Source organism: Bacillus rossius, chromosome 3 (genome assembly GCF_032445375.1).
Source record: "Bacillus rossius redtenbacheri isolate Brsri chromosome 3, Brsri_v3, whole genome shotgun sequence".
NCBI classification, from domain to species: Eukaryota; Metazoa; Arthropoda; class Insecta; order Phasmatodea; family Bacillidae; genus Bacillus; species Bacillus rossius.
In genome coordinates this window covers 78688863-78712920 of record NC_086332.1, presented here as the reverse complement: position 1 = coordinate 78712920, position 24058 = coordinate 78688863, and the positions used below count along the sequence as shown (strand labels likewise).

At 33.4% G+C, this 24058-nt stretch overlaps 1 protein-coding gene across 14 annotated transcripts in view; it reads right to left on the bottom strand.

The window, feature by feature from the left end:
• Nucleotides 1-13214, bottom strand: part of LOC134530950 (LIM domain-binding protein 2) — a 321432-nt gene extending 308218 nt beyond the window's left edge. For 6 of the 14 annotated variants that reach the window (XM_063366288.1, XM_063366293.1, XM_063366294.1 and 3 more), the window contains exons 1-2: nucleotides 12339-13214; nucleotides 10526-11162 (exon numbers count right to left, since the gene is read on the bottom strand). In XM_063366288.1, coding sequence (XP_063222358.1) covers nucleotides 10526-11162; nucleotides 12339-12375 — 674 coding nt within the window. In that variant the 5' untranslated portion in view covers nucleotides 12376-13214. The remainder of the gene's footprint in view (nucleotides 1-10525; nucleotides 11163-12338) is intronic. The other 8 variants (XM_063366289.1, XM_063366295.1, XM_063366299.1 and 5 more) reach the window with 3 other exon arrangements.
• Nucleotides 13215-24058: the final 10844 nt, after the last annotated feature.

The window sequence follows — 24058 nt, the reverse complement described above, 5'->3', positions numbered from 1 at the left end:
TGGAAGAAAAAAGCATTATGCTATTGGTACCAGTTGTTTTAACATAATTTGAGATAATAGTAGGATTATAAAATAATTGTTTCTTCTGGTGTTCATGTATTCTACTGAGGAGTACTTATTTGTTTTCTTTGATTGAATGATACGTAAACAATTTGATGATTCTAATCTATTAGAATATTTTTGAGTATGTATAAGGATTTCTGTAGTTATTTTTATTTTTTATATTTTGTCCTGTTTTAGCTAGATGCCACGGTTGAAAATGAAAGTGGAGATGTTATTTTTGTTTGTGAATGAGGTCTATGTAAAGGCACGTTTTATAATGGTTTTTAGAATTTGTTATTCCGTGAATATATAAAATATTGTGCATGTGTGTGTGTGTGTGAAAAAAGAGAGAATAAGAGAAAGAGCACCAAATTCAAGTTTACCACATTTTTTCTCAAATGAATGTTAATGTGTATGAATATGTGCTAAGTATTTATAGTGATTGAGAAAAGGAGAGTTTTTGTATAAATTATATATTTCAATTTTCTATCTGTTCAGTGGTGTTTTTGAGAAGGCTAAGGTTTTTCTGGAAAGGCGAGGTTTTGGAAATCTAAGTGGTCATATCTTTAGTGAGGGGTTGGTTAGGATAGTTCAGCCACAATTCAAGTACTGTACGGTCATTAAAACATTTTTGCGGCTAGCTTTTTGCTAGTTATATATTTTGTGCAGCAGCTAGGTTTTTTGCATGGTAGCTAAGGTTTTGCACTGTTTTTCCCAAGTTGAAGTATAAGCGATCATTACTAAAGTAAAAAATTGGTAAGATTAGGTCAGCTAGAGTTCAAATACTGTAAATTTGTTCAAATATTAGGATTCTCCACTGAATCTCAACAAACTTCGCACTTATGAAGGACTTCAAATTCAAGGAAAATTTAAGGGTTTCATGTAGGTTAAATAACAGTAAATTTGATAGATATGATTAATATTACTATTAAGAATTTTTTGTAGTAATTTTAAGAAATTTAAAGGAAATTATAATACATATTCCTGTACATATTTCATTGCATTTACAACTGTTAAGTTTTCTATAAACCAGTGGAAATAAAAAAAACTTTTCCTGAATAATCTAGCAACATTAGCAATATTCAAAAATACCAAGTTTGAAATTTTTTATGGAAAAGTTTCTCATCAAGATTAACCAATAAATAAAATGTTTGAAATAAAGGATAAGCTAAAGAAGCTGACCACTCTCCTGAACTTTTTCTTACGAAAAATCCTCTAAAGAGCTAGATAATAATATGCAAGTTAGTGTGGCATTGATAAACCTGGAAGACTCTGGTAAAATATTTGAGTTACAAACCTCTTATTCTTTACGTGCACATTCCAGAAGTAAATTCACTTTAGATGTGCAGCCAAGGTTCTGTTCATCTTATTACCTTAAATGTAAAACCTGGATGGCTGCGAGGTAAGAAGATGGACTGAAAGGAGATCACTAATCTACCTATTACCACAAATAGCTGAAACAGCTCTGGATGGACAGAAATGGCTTAACATCTTGTTGGCATAGAGTTCTTCTGATGACGAGATGAGAAACCCAGGACCCGGAGGCAAATAATTTTGTCCCCCATTTCCACGACTACCAGCACCAATTACTTAACGAACATATTTTCAAACCACACAATTTAGGTAAAATTTAAAGACTTTTAGTGCTACTATGGCCGTAACTGTAGATTTGACCTGCACGTATCACATAACTTGTAAGGTTTATTAGCAATATACTTGTAATTTTTGTCCTACTATCACTGTAAACTCATGCATAAAAAAAATTTTGAATCTCAACCGAGCCCTCATGGTGTCAGGGTCTCAGGGATTTTCATCCTGCTACCCATCCCTCTCGACAGCCCTGGCAGCAAGTGCTTTGGGAAGAATTGTTTCATCAGGAATATTATTAAAAAAGCAAAGAAAAGAGGTCACGATGCTATGTGAAGAGTACAGTGACTGACAATGATTCTCCTGCAAGCTTTTTTAGTCCCAATAGCTTTGAGGCCTCGATAGCTGAAACATCACACTCGAGTGGAGTGTGTCGTGGGCTCAATCCCAAAACTTCGGAATATAATGAATGACAGTGGGGTTTCTATTGAAGCAGTCTGTAACCGATTGTAATCTTGGTGGTTCAGTCATACAGAACTACCAACAGAACCAGAAATCAGGTTGGTAACACCACAATTTAAATCTAGATCCTCCCAATGTGGATCATGTTTTTACCACCAAGCTACCATGCTCAGTGAATCCATTAATACATCTTGATCGACTTCTTGTATTTCAGCATTTATTTCTGATACCTAGTTGCCATTTTTTTCGTAGGTAAAACACATTCGACACCTTAATCTGTTAATCCCCACAAAATTCTACACCATGTGATGTGTCTAATTTATCATTATGTCACACTTAAGTATGTCTTTAAACAGATTACTGTAACATAGACCAATCACACAAACTATCATTTTAACACTGAGAATCAAAGTAACTTATACATATTAACTATTTCCATTGTCTAAATGGCAATTATTTACGTAGGTAATTTGTTGGTATTATTTATTAAAAAATTATTTAAAGCATGCACAACCACTTTAATTAATCATAATCCCTCATTACTGAAGAATTAGTCTAAAAGATTTTTTTATGTTTATCTATTAATATTATCAAGAAATAAACAATAGAAACACATTTGTTGAAAATTAAAAATATGTGTTTGGAAAAATAAAATAATACATATTTTAATATTTTACTTTACAATGACTGTATTTCCAAATAAAATTTTAAAAAAAAACCTCCGTCAATTAAGTTACAAGCCTGGCATTATCAAATTATATCTTATGATATCTACTTTAGTAAAATAGGCACATCATCATTACACCCACCCTTAGCTTCCTATGATTGATGGAATACTTTTACAAAATTATACACATAAGACTACATTACCAAATATTTCCCATTTTTTACATAAATAACTAATAATTTTAAATACCTTTTTTTAAATTAAAATTTAAATAATTTTCCATAAGAAATTCCCCCCCCCCCCCCCCCCCACACACACAAATTTTGTACTCTAAGGCTGGGACTACGATGTCATCGGCAGAGCAGCTAGTGGTGCCAGCTGGTCAAAGTAGAGATTTATGACCTGAGAAAACTGCACATTCTCAACTGACACCTGTTTCTATACTGACTCCAGAACAACTGCAACTAGTGCTCAATGAAAGTTCTGAAATTATAGGATTTAGCAATGAAAAAATGGAAAGAAAAAAAAAAGAAATATGGTATACATACTATTAATAGGTTGTGGCTTGTAAGTGGAGACCACCATCATAACTTTAAATCTTTCCGAAAGGACAAGACAAGATTTTTTGAGCACAGTTCAAAGTCAATAACACACAACTCCTTCCACGACTTTCCTAAATTGTGCCCTGTGTATCCATTTGTATTGACCAGCTTCTCCCTTTCTATAAGAAATTTATTTTATAATCAAGTATTAGCTTTAAATAATATTTTCTGCCAGAATTTTTCTATCTCTCACCATAATAGAAGTTAATTTTCCTCAAAAATACTTAGGTTTGGGTGTTTTAAAAAAAATTATAATAATAATATTGCATCACTGTAAACTCTCATCATTGCGTTTTGCATTACAATCACAACCTTATCTGAACACTTTAATATGTAAGTCCACACTTGCACTAAATTGTACTTAAAATAATCAAGGTGTACACTTGTTCTACTAGGTAACTATATAATATTCCAAGTCACTAGGAAGTAGGGAAGATTTCATTACAGGATGGAATATTTTCGCATTGAGAAAAAAATTTAGTCGTTCTTTTTTTTTTTAGATCTTTTTTCTACTTGGCACCCAAAAATAAAAAAAAATATACAAATAATATAGGCTAAATTACACAAATTACAAAAAAAAATTGTGTTGTAAAACTACAAAAACAAAGAGTATCACAGAATTTCACAGGGGCAGATCACCTAATAGTGACCATCATCTCCCTGTGGCTATGCTTCTTGGCCAGTGTTTCATATTTTAAAAGAGGACACATACAAATTATTAAAAAATTATCATATTCACTTCAACATGCCTACTGCAATTAATTCACTTTAACTACCTCAAACAAAATCACCACAATCTCATATGGCAAAACATAAACATCACATTACTTTCTCAATCCATTAAAACTCAGTGTCCACACATTTTGAAATACTGGTGCTGAGGATGTTTCATAGCATCCAGAATCTTTTTCATAAAAATGGAAAGGAAATTAATTAAGGCCACAAGTTGTACTGACATTTTCCTAAGAGGTTTTATTAATTGATCCCATCACAAAGTATGTTGGTCCAATTAAGAATCATTCTACACAATTTTTTGATTGTTTTATTTCAACAAAAGTAAAATATGAACAGGGGTAATTAGTAACACTTGTTATAGCTGTAAAACAAAATGGTGGATAATGTTCATAAAGGTATTGTTTTTAGGACGACTCTATCCATCTCTATGTTACAAAATGTTATAGTCCTGGTCTGTTTTGTTTTAGATCCAAAGAGGTTTTAATAATGATATAAAGAAAAATGAAGAATTAAAAGTTGTAGTTCTGAAAGAAGAATATTCATAGCAAGGTCAGTATACATATTTATTGAAATGTTGTAAAATGAATACATTCAAAATAATACATATTTTATGAAAAAAAATATAACAAAATTAAAATTGCTCATTGAAGACAATTAAACTTGAGTGTTCCTAATTACCCCACAATAGTCACAGCTTGGGGTAATCAGGAACAAAATTTTGGGGTATAGGAACACAAAAATGCCTTTTAATTCAAAAATAACATATTTTTTTAGAAACAATTTAATAGCACTATGTATAATCTGATGTGTTTTATGTCTCAGGATAATAAAATAAAATTTTAAGTATTATGAATAGAAAATTGTTTGTTTCAGAATGGCCAGAAATCCAAAGAGAAAAATGGCCAGAAATTCTTGGACCTACTAGATATAACTCAAACACGCCTATGTCCATTATCAACTATGCAATCACTCAATTCCAACAATCACTGGCAAGCAATTCAAAGGAACCCCCAATGAGCAGGATTAGATTGAAAATGCAGAAATATGGAGAAATACTTACGAGTGAAGAAGTGATCCAAAGAGAGAGAGAGGAACAAGAAAGAAGATGAAAAAAAGACAGTCATTTGAAAAGGAAATAAGTCTGAATCTACCATAAAGACCAGTACACTTAAGCAAGTTAAGAGGCTGTGTCACAAATTTGCGCTCCTATCTATATCAATGTTATTTTAAAAGGCAGTTTTTCTCAAAGTCTATAAGAGGTAGGGGCAGGAAATTTTGCCTACTGAAAGTATACAATACATTTAACATAACCGCTTTTTTAAAATTTAGTTATCATATCACATATTATTTCTGTGATAAAAATAATATTATCAATATTTTGATTTGTCCAGATACAGTGAAATTTTGCTTATATTTATAATTAATTAGCAAAAACTGAAAAGGCCATTGAAATGTATTGCACATTACCTTCCGATCAGTGTCTTCATGATCATGATGGGTTTATAAACCTGGGTGTAATCAAGTCTTTAACTATTACATGACAACATTTATACTTAATCATTTGGAGATAGGCCTTTTCTATCCTCAGCCCCTGAGCTTTTACTATCTGGTCTGGCGACCGACCTGACACTCTTCAACCACCACAGGGGTCTCCGATTGCACATCCCATAAAAAAAAATCTGTTCATTTGTTTTTGTGTTCGAGCGAAGGTTTACGTCTCCACAAGTGCCACAGACTTCACACATTTATGCCAAGGCAATATTCCGCTGATGTAAAGCCATACAAATGTATTATTCGCGACCATATAACTTTTTTGTTTGTCATCGGGAAGAAAATTTCGGGAAAAACATTTAATGTTCATTTTGAATTGAGCATTTTTAAATGTCAGCGTAGAATATGCTTATCTGCCCATTTTGCTTCTTTCCATTATAATGAGTAAAGTTAATATTGTCATAGACATTTTATTATATTCGTTTGCCGTCCAAGTAAAAATGTCACACTATATAGCACGTAATTATATATTTTACTAATTTGTTAGTTGTCATTTTATTTAAGTTACAAATAACAGTAATAAAAAATTATTACTTAATAGTCCAGAAAAGAGATTGAGTTATTATTCATTTAATAGGGGTTTAAAATATGGTACTACATACATACTTATATTATCTTGTCTTCTATGTAACTTTACTGGAAGAATGGCATTTGGTATGTATGTTAACTCACAATGAACATACTTCAGAAGTATTCAATTAACAGTGAACAACCTAGGCTCTATACTAATTTCATTATGTTCATGGAAATATAATTGAAATTACTAGGTAATAATGAACTGTATGTGTTTCAATTAGAGATATTGTACGAACTGTATGTGGTACAGACCAACATTTGCTAAGACTCTGTAAATAATTAATTTCAGTTAATGTGTAGAGAATATTAAAAGTTATAAATAATGATATATATAAAACAATGTAAAGTTATCAGCATAAAAATAGAAGTTATTTTTACTTAGCGCCTACTGGAATGAGTATTTTGTGTTGAATTATGTGGCATGATTATTATTCTCTTATGGTATGTGTGTTTTGTTAAAATCTTATAAAACATAACTTAATGTTGAAGGATTTTCATTTTTTTGTGATGATCTTACTTAAACAAGTTTTAATTATATTACACATGTCTATTTTAAAAGCATTTTAATGTATACTTATAGAATTGTAATAGGCTTTATACGGACTCTCAAAATGCATGTGAGCATCTATAATTATCTACATCACCATTATGGCCGTTTCACAAGATCAAATATTTATTGAATTCAATCAAATGCATTCATTGATTTTCGATATGTATATTGAATTCAATACAAATTGAAGATGTTACTCAACTAAGCTTATTCTTATTAACTTATAAGTATTTTGTTTGTTCAGTACATAAAAGTAAAAGATTCTTTATTATTTAAATAATGAGCAAGCAATAACGTTTTCTAAATATTTACATAAACATAATGGAATTTATTTTTTTCAATACTTTATATCTACGATCACATCAACGGCAGTATTATGTAATCAATTAGGTAATGAAATATCTTTAAAGGATATTTTCTCCTCTGTAAAGTAAATTTGTAACGCAGCCCTCTTAATGTTAGTCTTGTGAGTTATTTCGTCTTCTAACATGCTACAGCAATATATAAAATTAAGTTTTGTTAGTGTTTTAGTCTTGTGTAATGTTAAAGTGTAATGTAATCAATTCAATTTTTTTTTTTTTTTGTAAATTCGTATTCATAAAGATACATATCGTAATAAGATAAATAGTAATATTTGTAAATTTAAATTCTTTGAAACAACGTCGATAAGAGGTTCTCCTACTTCTGTTAAACTGTATGATGGTGCATTGTAAAAAATTAGGTAGTCTGACTTAGTGAGATTGTATTTAGATTGTGTGTAATGCATATGCAATATCTAAGTATATGAATTTGTTATTATCCTTTTAAAACGTTACATGATGAATTTCGTATACTTTTTAATGTCAACAAACTTTATTTTTCACGGAATATTACATCCAGATAAAGAATAATTACCACATGTTTGAAGATTAATTGTATTCCGATACGTTTAAAATATTAAAATTTTTTAGATACGACTCATAGTACAGTTGTAAATGTGAGGTTTCTTGATTCTGAATCCCTGCACCGCAATTTCCTAGTGAACCGCCGGTCAGATTGTCATCCTCTCAGATTGTCGAGGAACCAGATACATTTTTTCGTCGAGTAAACTGGAGCTGTCAACCGTCCCACTAATCCTGTGATAAGGGTATAGTAGCTTTATCACGCGCTGCGGCTACAGTTACTTCGGTTGAATAAGTCACTAAATCTCACTGTTAAAAGAGAGAACTTCTAAAGCAGAATATTGGAAATAAACATTTACTGACACGGCCTCTTAAGCGCAAGAAACGAGTTTATTTTTAAGGCTACAGTATTTTTTTTTCAGTTATACTAACATTTTAAAGTATTTTTTGTAGCTAAGATGTGTGTTATGCTTTACAAAGAGTGCTTTCTTCTAAAAACAGTGAATGATTTATTTGTTTGTCAAGGAATTTGTAGCTTAGGCTATTATAAATCCAAACTTTACTCCAAATTTATTTTGGTTTTGTCTATTATTAGTGTTGTTTAATGTCTAGTGTTGTGTGTGAAATTTTTTAATTGGGTAGACTACTAAATTATTTACAAATAATTCAAGATGTTATTTTTTTGTTCTTATTTACCACAGATCAATTATCATGCATTGATGTGTTTAAACAACCCATGTTCCTATTTACCCCACTTTACTGGGGGGGGGGGGGGGGGGAGGACTAATCACTGTCTATTTCTTATGGAAAATTATTTAAATTTTAATTTAAAAAAAGGTATTTAAAATTATTAGTTATTTATGTAAAAAATGGGAAATATTTGGTAATGTAGTCTTATGTGTATAATTTTGTAAAAGTATTCCATCAATCATAGGAAGCTAAGGGTGGGTGTAATGATGATGTGCCTATTTTACTAAAGTAGATATCATAAGATATAATTTGATAATGCCAGGCTTGTAACTTAATTGACGGAGGTTTTTTTTTAAATTTTATTTGGAAATACAGTCATTGTAAAGTAAAATATTAAAATATGTATTATTTTATTTTTCCAAACACATATTTTTAATTTTCAACAAATGTGTTTCTATTGTTTATTTCTTGATAATATTAATAGATAAACATAAAAAAATCTTTTAGACTAATTCTTCAGTAATGAGGGATTATGATTAATTAAAGTGGTTGTGCATGATTTAAATAATTTTTTAATAAATAATACCAACAAATTACCTACGTAAATAATTGCCATTTAGACAATGGAAATAGTTAATATGTATAAGTTACTTTACTGGGGTAAATAGGAACACTCAGTTTGTTTTTTAAAAATGCATTCATTATAAACAAGGCCATAATACTGCCCTTTTAAGGTCATTTTAGATAACTAACATTACCCTCTTTCCTGTGATATTAAATATTAATACTTTACTAAATTGTATTTTAAGAGAGGATGTTAAGAAAATGGAATTTTGTTTAATGTTCCTATTTACCCCAGTTCACCCTAATGAAAATTGCAGCAAACCAACACCAAAAATTTTGTGAGTTAAAGCAATACACATAATGTCAATCATGAATGCTAATTGTGGATGTCCAAAAGCTCCATAATTTTCTGAAGAAATAAGTAATTTCATGTTATCAAAAAAATCTATTTCAAGTAGCCTACTTGGAACTAATGTTGACTGTACCAATAATAATCTAGATATCCAGAATTATTTTTAGATGGTATCCTGAATGCAACAGATGTAAAAATCCTGAGCAGCAGTGAAATAATATACTGTACAGAACCTAGGAAGAGGGGGGGGGGGGGGGGGGGGGCAGACCCGCACCACTCCGAGCTCAGACACATCCTAAACACTCTGCAGCCTTTCCCATTCTTTTAAAAGCAACTGTGACAATCTGCCGATCTCGTCAATGCTATGACCTAAGCCCTGTTAACATATATGTGTGTGTGAGTATACATTTTTTCTTAAATGTAGGCCTAAGCAAAATTTAAATGATTTTTAAGATTTTAGTATGGCTGGCTACCAGAAAGTTGGGAAAAACCACGTTAAACACTGCTAATAAAACTAATTACTTAAATCCTACAGGTCGATGCCAGATATGATAAAAAAAAATGACCATACTCTTAGCAATTCTAATTCTAATTATAATTTATCATGTGTACCACAAAGTACAAAATCTTTGCAGGTATAAAGATGTATATTTCATAAAAAAATATTGTATGCATTATTAGTGCAGAAAGCTCCTTCACCAGAAAACAGCATAAAGCAATATAAGTTAATACAATCTGAAACACAGTTGTGGGTTCCAATGCAACATTAAGTTAATGAACATATGTGATTTAACAATACACACCTTAAGTTTAATATAATATTTAAGGCTCCAATGTATATTAAACTAAAATATAAAGGTGAGCGTAGAATATATAGTGTGCCTGGGTTGTGGAAGGGGGGGGGGGGGGGGGGATAAAAAATTATTATTATTACAAAATAAAATGTGCAACAACACACAAAACAACATGGAAATCATTTTCATGCTCTATTAACAAGCACCACACACTAAAAATTTTTTAAAATAGATACATTTAACATGAACAGCCTAGCCACTTCCATAAAAACTCTAAAGGGTCTTCAGAGGCTGTGATTGTTAATGCACCACACTCGTGTGGTCAGGGTCATGGGTTTGATCCCAACATCCACGTGACTCAAATTTATGAGTGCAGAAACGACACCTAAGTAGTTCAGAGCTTAGAATGGCAAGAACATACAATTGGTCCCCAAATAGACAAAGCTACAAAGACGTATGTGATAACACTCACCCCTGGTCTATCCTGTCGACTGGATTGGGGCCAGGGATCTGCCCAGGCATTATACCATGGCCGGGCAGCGGACCGGACATGGGGTGGCTCGGACCATGGCCGAACGGAGAGCCGGGAGGAATGCCGTACTGGGGACCGCCGAACGGTTGGCCGGAGGGAAAGTGCGGGTTGCCTCCACCCGGAGGGCCGCCCACGAACGGGGGTCCCGACGAGCCCGGCCTACCGACGAACTGCGGGCCACTCGCAGACGGAGAGCCGAACGGTCCCGGCCCGGGTCCATTGTACGGCGGTCCGTTGTTCGGTGGAGGAGGGAACCCCGCATTGCCCACGGACTGAGGAGGACCCGGGCCAGGCGTGGACGAGCCGGAAGGGGCGGGCGAAGCGGTGTACTGTGGCGTTCCCGAACCGGGTGGGGGGCCAGAGTAAGGTGGTGCACCTGCCGGGGATCCCGCCCCGGCAGGTGGGCCCTGGAAGGGAGAGGGTCCTTGGAAGCTCGCCGGCGGACCAGAAAAGTTCTGGCCTGAGTTGGGAGCAAAGTTCTGGGGCTCTGAGCCGGGGGGTGGTCCCTTCCAAGTGGCAGCGGGGTCCTCCAGCGTGGCTGGCAGCGTGATTGGGGGCACTCCTCGTCCTCTACAACCTGCACAACGTAACCACAGTCCGCTGTTATGTACTGCTACTAAAATGGCTACATTGTATTAGCTACACATTTAAAAGCAAATAAAACATTAGTTTTTTAATATTACATAATTAGTTAATACTCTAATTAATAAATGTTACTTAATGGTACTTAACTATAGCAATTACTAAATTTACCTGATAGCATATTGCCTTAATATACAAGATGGCTAAAAATCAGAACTAATTTAATGACTACCATAAGAATGATAAAATATACATAACTTTTCTTACTTAAAACATTTGTTTTACTAATATTAAAATAGGCTGTGTCTGCACTTAATATGTGCTATTATAATCATGTACAACAAACAATAAAAGCTTTTATGCTGAATATATATATATATATATATATATATATATATATATATATATATATATATATATATATATATATATATATATATATATTAATTTATACAAACAAGTTGTAGCCTCCAATAAAGTTGGTTATTAGAAGTACTTCAATTTGGGCTCAAATCAAGGCACATTAAAAATTATAATAATTTAAAAGTTTTCTGATTTTAATTTACTGTTAACTCTCAACAAATTTTTCAAATTTATTTAATTAACTAGCTTACATAAATGATAGTTTATTCAAAATAATTAAAATATGTTCAAGTTAATTTAATAGAATAATTTTAGACTTCAATATGGCAAGTTGAATTCCACTCAGAAACTACATGATCAAAACCTTGTCATAGTTGATGTTTGCATAATTTTATATCACTTGTGTTAACCTTTACTGTTTGCATAAAAACACAAGGAACACACATTTAATAATAAACTTAAAGATATGCAACCAATATAATAAATACTATTCAGACACTTGAAACAATAATCCAACTTTAGTTCAAGTGTTAATACTTCATCATATTAGCCTGCACCAAAAATATATACATACAACTGAAATATTAAAAATATAATTAAGATTATTCTTAATGCAATAATACTTGAGTGGAGATCTCTTAATATAACTATCAAGTAATAAACTAACGTCTAGAGTTTGGTTAGGTTATGTTGGGCACAAGAACTACCTCCTAGCTGAATGTCAGATTAAAAATATTTTAATACATAACCAACTAAGACTTAATCATAAATAACAGCTTGTCATCACAAACAATAAATATTAATTTACATTTCTTGCTTCGTTGACCTCCGCGCCCTTGCCTCATTCTGTCAGTGTCAGAATACGCGAAAATTGAATGTTTTTGTATTCTGCCTTACTAGACGCATAACTCCACGAGCACTTCAAGTTCTGCGTAAAATCGAAGCACAAAATACCACAGTCGTCCGAAAAAATTGTCAGGAACCGAAAAAACTCATCAAAAATAAACATTTCTGTTTTCTCACAACATTTCTCCTTCATACTGTAAAAAATACAGTACCACTGGTTAGATATTCCTCTTTTCTAAATAACTTCTCAAGAAACGCAGCAAGTAAACACCATCAGAGTCAAACTGCCCACACTTACACTCTTCTGTGCACGTTTAAAATGTGAATAAAGTATGAGGTAAATATTATTTGATTATTAGTTCTTCGTTAGAATAAACGCAGCTTACATATATCAGCTTTTCTCTTAATACAGCGACATTTCAGTTGCGTACTTGAGCTACTACGTATGTTCATAATCAAAACTACGTACTTATTAATAACACACAGTCATCGAAAAACACTACAGAAAGTAAGGTTTAAATTCAATTAAAATTTTTTGTGCACACTTTTCACTTCACGTACTGGCAATTTTCGTGTAATGTAACTTTTACAAGTGTTCCAATGACAAAAAAAAATAACCCGTAGTACTTCCGACATAATACACCATTTTTCTTTTCCGAATTCACTTTTATAAATAGAAATTCAATTATTTAATGCATTAACGGAACGCCCACCTTTCTTGCCTCGTGCGAGGAACGTTCGTGTGCGAAGACTTGTGACAGCAGTGTCAACTAATTTTCTTCTTAGGCCTTCTGCAAAAATTATCCTGTGAGAAGCCACGGAATGCTGCCATTTTTACAGCGCGTCGCGACCGGCTGAGGGAGGCAGCGGTGGGCATGATGATGTGCCACACATCCTTGATGATATCTATCCACTACGGAGATGACGTCAGCCACGGTCAATGAAATTTGAATAAAATGTGTGGTTACTAATGTTTTTGTCAAGTTATAACTCGTCTTTACATTACTTTTGCCGGGCGAATATTTTCGTTGGCTAGTCTTCTATCGTGAACTCACAGTCAACGGCAGTTGACAGTGTCACCCTAAAAATCAATAAAGTTTTTCCCCCCAAGCCCTTCACGTTACTCCTTATTCCGCAACACTAAGGGACTTTTTTTAAACTAGGCACGTTGCAATTGCACGGGGACGCTCTTCTAAATATGGGAGTGAGGTCCCTGAATGAGCACCGCCTACTTTTAAGCTAGTTTGAAGTTCCGTAAAATTTGTCATGCACCAGTTGTTAAATATAACATAGGTAGTTCTATTATTTTCAGGTTCAGAGACGCATGGGGTTTAATATATTCTTTACTGGGTGAGTGGGTGAGATAAATTTCTATGTTTTTTGAAAAGGCAGACAGCCAGACGCGAAACCAACCGCCCAACTGCCTTGACCTACACCTATTGATTAATATGTTTTGTCAACGAGGTCAGTGGTCTCAAGAACACAGCCAAACGCAGTTCTCCCGCAGTTGCGGACGACAAAGCAAGTCACGTGTTACTTTTGAAAGGTTCTCGTTGAGACGTTGATAGTACAACATGCAGTTCAAGGTCACGGATTGCGTTCTTTTTTTTTTTTATCTTTTTTTATTTACAAATCTGACCTTGTCACATACCAGCAACAACGTAACATTCACGAGGTAATTAAGCCCAAAAACGCACTCTTTTATATGGTATTTGCAAGCTCTTTTATCTTAACATTTAATAAATTAAACCCAAATTTGTTGTTTGCTTTGGTTAGCAAATTTCAAAGATAACCATTAATACACACGGTAAGGTGTAATCTTAACAGTTAAGAACCAATGCGACGTAGTTTCGGGTAAAAAACAGTGAAATTATTATTTCGGATTTAGATGAAGCCACTCGCAGTCTTTTCCTGACATCAAGCGAGTCACGCAGGGAAGTTGTAAAGATTGTAAATACCGCAGTCTCCCAGGTTGTCTCTGGTTGCTACAGCGTTGCCGATCTATTCTCCCTCCCCCTCTTGGAACTTTCCCCCTTCTTGGTTCACTTAATAGAAAAAGGCTTCAGGGGAGGGGGGGGGGGGGCGAGGGAGGGAGGGAGAGAGAGAGAGAGAGAGAGAGAGAGATGGATAGAGAGAAAGAGAGAAATTCATGAGGGAGGGATAGGTAACCAACATTTCTTGCGTTCGGCAGGCGGCATGCTTCCGTTGACAAAGTACGTGTATAATGGTAGGGTGTAAAAACTCTGAATCTGGAGACACATAGTGCCAAATGAAGTTTACATCTCAGCGTTTGGTTGTTGCAGTAGCACTTATATCAATTTATAATTTTTATATAGCATCCTACTCTGATTTTTTTAATTGCCTTATATTGCTTACATTAAAAAAAAGTTTATTTTGTTGTTGTTAATGAAGTTTATTGTGGATCGTTTCAGATTATGTTAAAAGTTTGTATTAATGTTAAAAAGTAATCAATTGCACAATTTAAAATTGAAATATGCACTTTCTGGTAACACAGTCTCTTAAAATATTTTAGATAGGTTGAGTGTCCGTTAACCACAGACAGTTCTATAGGTGGTCCCCACCCCATAAACTCCCCCCTTCCCAATATTGATTTAACATAAAAATAATAAACCCTGAGGTGAGATTTTTTTTTCTAGTTGGCACCTGAAGTCTGTATAAATATTTTTCTGGTAGAAATGTATTATTTTACTTTATATTAGTGCTACTTTACTGTTTGAAATTTTTTAACTTTAGGTTTCAATAGTGACTTTGAAAGGTCTGAAATGTGTTGATACAGCCCCTTGAGAGACTATTATTTTATTTATTTGTTTTTTATTATTATTATTGGAATCTCCTTTTAACTCCAGACATTTGTTAAGGTGGAGTAGAGTCATTTCTGTAAAATCTGGGTGTTTATGTATGTAGCTTATATACATAATTTTAGCCAATAAACATAACATACATAGGCATATGCAGGGGAGGGGATGGAGGGTATGTACCCCCCAAAATAAAATAAAAAATTTCAAATTTTATTATTTGCACCAACAAAAGTAAAGTATTTGAAAACAAACAGTAGGCAAAGTGGTTCTATCCTCCCCTGAAATGAAATTCTGTGTATACCCCTGATAATATATGTCATCAATAATATTTTGTATGTGTGTTGTCAGTTAAACAATTAGTTCTTAGCTTAAAAAATTTTCATGTACCAAATTTAAATAATAAAACATAAATTACTATCCATGGTCAGGCATGCTCATTTGGCTTATTGAATTATTTTATTTTGCAGCAGTTATTTATTTGTTAGGTCCCAACTTCTATCAATCCATCTTGCGAATTTAGCTTGAGCAAATATTAATAGGTACTAACTTAAAATTATTTTGTCAATACTATTATATCATCCAACATTACTATGTATTATAGAATTATGTTTTAATATTTTGATGACCATTTGTAACTATTTAATCAAACACTCTCATCTTATGTTTAGCTATTCTTAGTATCTTTAAATTTTAATATATTTTCTCAAGAAGGGTTTTTTATTTGTATTAAATTTATTTTTTTTACATTCCTACATTTTTAAACATACATTTTTCACTAGTTATTATTTTATGCAGAGAGTAAGTAGAATATTTCTACACAAAAGATAATGAATTTGTTAAAATTAAGTCTTACAGCAGTAACAATTTTTAACAATCCACTCTGAGCAAGAAATTAAATTTCAAAGGCGACATACAAATCAGTTTTTGTAGTGAAAATTGTAACAATAATATGTCTGTGATATTATATTTTTGAAAGAAAAAAAAAAATTGAAAATATTTTCTCGTGTAGTCTGTATAATCAAAACTAAAAAAAAAACTGTAGTATTTTCGAAAAAAACTTATTGCAATTTCTGTTGTTCTATATCTCAAAAACTACTGAACTTGTAGGATAATCTTTTAAAAATCGTATTCTTAAAGCATCCTTTTAAGTCTTATGAAGGATGAGCCAGATATTTAGTTTGAAAGCATTTTTCTTTAGTTAAATTAGAATTTCTTTCATTTAAGGTTTTTATTTTAGTAACTAATGTTATTAAAACCATCAGCTAAAATTTACTTTTTCTTAAAACATTCTTTTAAATCATCTGAAAAGAAAGGTGACAGAGGCAGGGGCGTAGCCAGGGGGGGGTTTTAGGGATTAAACCCCCCCCCCCCCCCTAGCACCAAATCTTTAATTAAATTTCTTATTCATCAATCAAACAAATTTCATATTAATAATTAATAAAATTTTTACCATTACAATATTTAAATTTAAGTACTGAAAACTGCTAAAATAGCACTATTTTACACTTTAAAATCCAAATTTTCCCGGGGGAGGGACCCCGGACCACCCGCTTTAATATACGGGGGGGGGGGGGGGGGGGGGGGGCATGCTTCTTAACACCCCCCATACACAAATCCTGGCTACGCCACTAGACAGAGGTATATATTGCTTGTCAGCTCAGCTTGCAGGAGAAGTAGAGACTTACTGATAATTAAGTTTCATTTTTGTGATGTGTTGTAGCCAGCTATTTATTCAGTTAGTATGGTGAATTATTTGGTTTTTAGCCACCGCGTCTTGGCATGGCGTAAGAGTCACTTGTAACTTAAATTTACAAAGCCTGCTAAAGCTACACTCACTAATTTTTCATATTTGTAAAAGGAGTGAGTGGAGTAATGTATTTTGTGTTTAAATATATCTTGTGTTTCTGGGAGGAATGTCGGCTCCTACGAGCATCAGCCCCAATCCATCCATGTTGATCCTGTCCTTGTTGGGAAAATAATTAAATTTGACTTTTTTATTTGCTTTAGCAAATTGGAGCTGTATGCATAGGGATAATTTTAGGTTCCCCCCTCCCTTCCCAAACCATAATCCAATGAAAAGTGTATTTAACTCGTCCGAGAAATCAGAGCAGCGATAACAAGAAGACAGCGCTAAACTGAGAGTGGCGAGTATAGCAGTGTATTTGTCATTGCCTTGAAAGTTTTTGAGTTGTTTAGCAGTGCTTGTATTTGAAATGATATTGCACTCACTGGTGTTGCTTGAATTATGTACATATTACATGATAAGAGGAGTTAACGCATTAACCCTTCAAGCCCACCCCACACAATACCCATTTTCTGTTATACCTTCTGTTATACCCATGTGTATAAAAGTGGGTATTAAGGTTTGTTTAGCAGAAGAGAAGAAATAACATATAACTCAATACACACAATACCTAGAATGCTAACAGAAAACCAGCCAACACATTTGCATACCAGAGCAAGCTTATTGAGGTAGGATAAACATGTTGCTGTCAATTTAACCAAATACTGGAAAAAATATGAAAATTGCCAGCTTTGTAACCTGGTGAATGATGTTTTGATATTTTATCCCCTTCACTTCACTTGAAAAAATATAACAAAGTTCATTTAGTTTTTAAAAACAAATAAAGAGCAATTTTGAAATTAACGAGAGTGAATTTTCATTGGTAGGTTGGTTCAAAATCTAGTAATATACAATTTAAAGGATAAAAGGTATATTGGCTTTCTTTAATGTAGATTTATTTATATATATATATATATATATATATATATATATATATATATATATATATATATATATATGTGTGTGTGTGTGTGTGTGTGTGTGTGTGTGTGTGTATGTGTGTGTATAAAATATGTATTTACAATGACATTAGCACAATTTATACTGTGAATTATCTGAATGACCTGTCTGATTAATGTTACATATATATAAACTTGATTACTAACTTATTTTACTACTTACTTAGAAAATTTGTAACTAACAATTTTTGTTACCCAGTGAGATAAATAAACACACATAATTCGCATAATTAACTTAAATCTAAAGTAAAGGAAACCATCTTGCATTTTCATTTAGACTAACAGGTGTGGCTTTCTATGAAGTGTTCGTTTATTCATTAATAATGTATGAACACTTATTTCCAATTAAACACAGGTTTTTTTTAGTTATAGAATAATTTTATTTTGTTTAAATTACTTGTGAACATATACTTTAAATTTATTTTAAGTAAAAATAAAGGATTTAAGCCTACCTAGTATTAAATATGAATGCAGTGTATTGATCTATGTGTTTAATAATATTATAGGAATAAGATAAACAAAATGTATCATCATATATTTGCTTATAGCACAATATATAATCCAGTACTCTGTTATTAAAAAAAAAATTGGTTTTCTGTAAAGTCGGTTTACGGACGATAGTTTAACGTGACAACGTCATAACAAAACATTGATGAAATGATTAATCCAGAAGAAAAGGAAATATCATATTCGGCCTGAGACTGAGCCGTAATAGGTTTTTGCAACCAAATCATTTAGGCATTAAAAATATTATATTCTTTGAGGAAGAATTTTTTTTAAATTTTTCTTTCTTTTGCATGATAAATTCTACCTCTGCATACTTTTATGAATAAAATTGAATCATTTTTATTGAATTATCACTATTTTTTATGGATACAAAGGAGTGAAATGAAATGTGCAATTGAATTAATAAATTTACTTTTATTTGCATTCATTAATTCAAATATATTTATTACTTTTGAAATGTTGCGTGCGCTGTATTTATTTTTACAAGTACAAAAAAAAATTTCACAGCAGTCAGGTTTAGAACCAACAACTTTTAGTTCAAGAGTCAGGTATGCTAACCACACACCCACGAGGCCATGCTAAAATGATTTAGTTTCAGATGTTATATATGTTTATAAAAATTTTGTTCACGATAGGGGAATAATATTAACACAATTTTATAACAAATACGCATCCCAAATACACCAAACTTATTTATAATGTGTTACAATATTTTTTAAAAAATTGTGCAAAAGATCTTGGGTGTAATTTGAATTATTATGTGTACGTGGACGATCGTTAAATTACATAATATTAATAATTCAAGCGACGAAAATATGATTGAAAAGTCAAATCGATGGTTGTTCCAATCGAGTGGAAGAGAGATGCCACGCATGCGTACAATGAGCATGAAGAGAGATGCCACGCATGCGTACTATGAGCAAACAGGATACATCCGTAGTGGGACACTTTTTCGTGCGTGCAGCCGGCGTTCATCGATTTATTAGACGTTGTCACGTCAAAAAGTAAAAAAATGTTGTGTCTAGGTTTTGAACACGTCAAAATTTACCACTTGGGCATCGCAATTGAATACTTTGCCACTGCGCTACCGAGATGTACTTACTTTATGAAGGAGATTTAAGTGTTATTAACAGCGTAATGCAGTTTTATAACGTATTTTAAAACTTGTGATTACTTCTTTCCGTGACTATTTTAGTTTACCAAATATATCCCAGGGTAGTTTTACTATCATAAAATTTTATTTGGCATACCATTACATTAATTTCATCCCCTAATGTTTACAAAAGGGACTATACGTATAAGGGTTTATATTGCTACACTTGAGTTCGCCATCTTGACGACTCCAGCTCATGGTTATAGCAGGAAAATAGATCACATTCTATTGAGATTTTGGCTAAAATTTTGGGTATGAAAGCTTTTATGCCCAGAGACAGACCCCTTGGAAGGGGCTGGAATGTTACCTACACGAGAGCAGGGGCGCTAACAGAAAATAAGTATGAAAACCGCTAAGGAAATGGGTATCGTTTTGGGCTGGCTTTAGGAGCTGAAGCTTCCTTGTATCCTCTTTCTTCTAACCGGGTAAATGACATTTTCAAAAAAAAGTTGGCTAAACAGAAAAAAAAAAATTTTAACCGCCATCTTTTTTCTCTCTCTCGAGAATTAGTATTCACCACTGTTGAAGACCACTTCTTTGAGCATGGATCAAACATGTAAACTTTCAAAAGTACTTTTTCTTGAAAAGAATAAATAAACTTCATGAGAATAATAGTCATGTGTGTGCTTACACCCTAAAAGCAAGTGAAAATACGAGTGGGAGGAAGAAACAGACCTATTTTTGTGAGGGAAGAAGAGACAGACAGATGAAAAATGCTTCAACATCTTTGGACGAGGCAGAAGTCATAGAGCAGAGGAAGGAATCAGCTGCTGAACAAAGGTGTGTTCGACGTGTTTGAAGATCTCCAAACATGAGGGTGCGCAAGGCACTTTTGGCACCTACACTAGGCTGAAATAAGAAGTTTTCTAGGTTTTCTGTAGGTATGTGAACTACAGTTATAATAATTTGACAAGGTAAACATTAAAAAAGAAAACTAACTACAGATAGCTTAGATTGTTTAACTCCTATGAAAATTTGTTTACATGGGATGCACTGAAAATTGTCTCTGGTTTTTAAGGAAGAGGAGTTCCGTGGAATGACAGACCTTGCTTCGAATTTTGGGAAGGGTCAATAACTGAAGAGTTAATTGGGAATTAAAAATGTCATGATGATGATGATGATGATGATGATAATAATAATAATACCTTAATTGGCTATTTGAATGAATGTCTAGCATCTTGGAAAGTCATTATCAAATCTATGGTGTTATCTTATTTTTAAGAGTACCAGTACCTACAAATTTTATAAAAATTACATGCAGTATAGTAATCCTAAAAAATGTAAAATATTATATTTTTACACAAAAAAACTAAACCAACTTCAAAGGTCAAGTGCGGACTGGAGTGTATGTGTATGCACGTGTGTGTGCACGTGTATACGCATACTCTCTCCAGTTCGCACTTGACCTTTGAAATCAGTTAGATGTTTTTGTGTAAAAATATATTATTTTACATTGTGTGTCTGTGTGTGTGTATGTGTGTGAGTATGTGTGTACATAAGGTTGCCTAACAAACAATTCCGCCCAATATTTTTAACAAAATTGACTTTTTGGTTCCAACGCATTCTAGTGGATGTTTCGCATCCACCAATGCAATTTTTACTGCAAAAATCCTAGAGATAGCAGCACCATTTCACAAAAATGGAACCTCCCAAATACACAAAGCAGTAGTCTCTTTGCTGAGGTAATAGGAGGAGTCTATGTAGTAGGTTATCCTTGCTTTATAATAATAAAAAAAGTATTCAAATATTATATTAAAATAAAAATAGTAGTACATTAAATACTCAAAAATAAGAAGTTTTTTGTCCCTCTTATAAAGTTACTGAAACGTTAGTTAGGTGGTATTGTTAGCTAAGCTATGATATAGACACACATACACATACACTGCAGTACACACTTGGCCTTTGAAGTCTGTTCGATTTTTTTGTGAACGATATAATACTTTACATTTTTTCTGGAGAGGTTATTGTTAAGGGGGGAGGGTATAATTGCCCCTACTGCCCCTCCCATAGGTCGACCCTGGTGCTGTGGCTGGGAAAGGGCAGGGTAGGGGAGTGCTGCATGATGTGGAACCCACACCGCTAAAGTCCGGTGCACTTCTTTGTCTTCCAAGTGCTTTGCTATATCTGCTTCCTGGCAAACATTGAATTTTACAACTGCTAGCTGTGCTTCCAGAGACCACCATACAGTTCAGTATTAAAAATATTTAAACTTACCTTTAGAATAGTCTACAGTTCACTCTCCTCACTGAAGCTAGGCTTAATAGTAGTTCTCCACTTACCTTGCACCCGTCCACACTCACAGTTCGTGCCACTGTCAGGGTCTCTCGTCCTCTTCGCCGATCTCACACTTCACTCTCGGAACTCTCAGAACTCCCCAGGGGCCGGCGTCATCTCTTTTATACCCTTCGCAGTAATTCTGGAACCGACTGGAGAGGTTGTGACATGTCACGTCATCCCACGCTGGATCTGATGCATCCAGAATAACTACGCTTGTTCATGCCACACCTTGCGCAATTCCCAGGCTGCCAGGAATGGATAACAGTGCTGAGGCAGGAGGATGCGGGGGCAGGAGGGGTGGTGAGGCCAGGCCGTTATAATCCCCAAAGGTATGCGTGTGACGTCAGTGATTGCAGGGTTGCAAGGCAGCTCAGGTAAGTGGCGCACTTCGCAGCCTTGTCTCCCGCATTTGTAACAGTATGTATGGATTTAAAAGTCAACCTTTGATAAAAAAATCACTTGTAAAAATTTTGACAAAAGGTTCTCAAAAAGTCCTGAAATTGGTTCACTAGGTATTTGTAGACACACTGTTATGAGAGTATCAAGTTAATGATAACAGATAGAAGCCACCTTAGTAAGACCAATTACTTCTCAGCATATTCCTTACCCAATTTACACATGTTGCTTGGTGTACAGACAGTGTGTTTTACTCAATAATTAACTTATCCTTTTTTTTAACTGATAAATATATACGAAAATAGTTTTTACATTATTGTACCTTTTAATTTTTTTACATTTTTTGACAATGTTCTGAACAAAGGTAAGTGAAGTGCTCATAATACAGTGTAAGTACAGGTCAGCTGTGGGGAAATAAATACAAACAGTTTGATATATTTTTTATTACTAAAGCATAGATGGAAACCAAGCAATATACATGGCTTCTGTAGTATTTTTCTGTTTCAAAATAAAATTTTACACCATTAGAAAGTCAATCTGAAAATGAAGGAAAAACAAACCACAGAAAAAAATTTATGATATTTTAAAGGCCCAACTGTTTAGTGTAAACACAATGCATCTGATAATATTGCCACAGCTTCAAATGATTTTTTATAGCTTAAATTACAGACATATTTATCTCATACTACAAAAGCAGTGTCACATGAGTCACCTACGGTAACTAAAATGCATTTAATTTTACATAAAATTTAGTTGAAATGCATAATAAGTATATTTAGTTCTAAAAATCCATACACTAGACATTCCTTGATTATTTTGTTTTGTAGAATAAATATACATGTTTAAATACGAATGTCCATATCAACCCCCATGACAACAAAATAGTGTTTGGTTTTCTAGAAATATGTAAGATACATATGTAGTATTCATATGCAATGTGTATGTGTATATATAGATACACACACATATATTGACATCGACATGGACTACGCCCCTGAGCCCCTTCATCCACGACACATCCTTTCCACTCTGTTAGCATGACGAACATAGCATATGTGCCATGAGTGAATTTGAATCACGCACCACTGGCCTGAAAGAGGGTATTTAGAATTATTGCCCCAAGCCCTTAAATAATCTAAAATAATATTGTTTTTTTTTTTGTTTTCGACCCAAAGTTTTGTTTCTCTCTACATTCCTCCAAAATATGTGCCTTTTTTTTTTTGTATTAAATGGTTTTGAAACAAGGCCATATCCCGAACATTTCTGAATTGGAGCTGAGAATTCCTGAAGCAGAACACTTTGTGACATTTAATTAAGAACTGGCATTATCATTTAAGGGGTATTTTTATGTATTTGCACGTGTATTAATTTTCTTGAATTTAGTATGTATTAATTCTCAAAAGCAAGAGGCAAAAATTATAATATGTACATGTATTTGTAACAATCACCAGGGGGCCAAAGTCATTCGCCATTGTCCAGTATTTGGCAGATTTCATCATCATCACCTGACAAGACAGGCAGCGTGTGCACCCAGAAACTTTATTGTTTGCCATCATTAACTTATTAACTCCTTTTTCCGTATTTAAATCATTCAAATTGTTTTCTTAGTTATCTCCAGGGCTTGTCTCGGTGGGCGAGCTGTTTTACTTAATTATATCTACTCCATTAGGGGTGTTTCAAACAAATCTCTGAGAGGTATCAGCCAAAAGGGTGATCGACTTCAAAGTA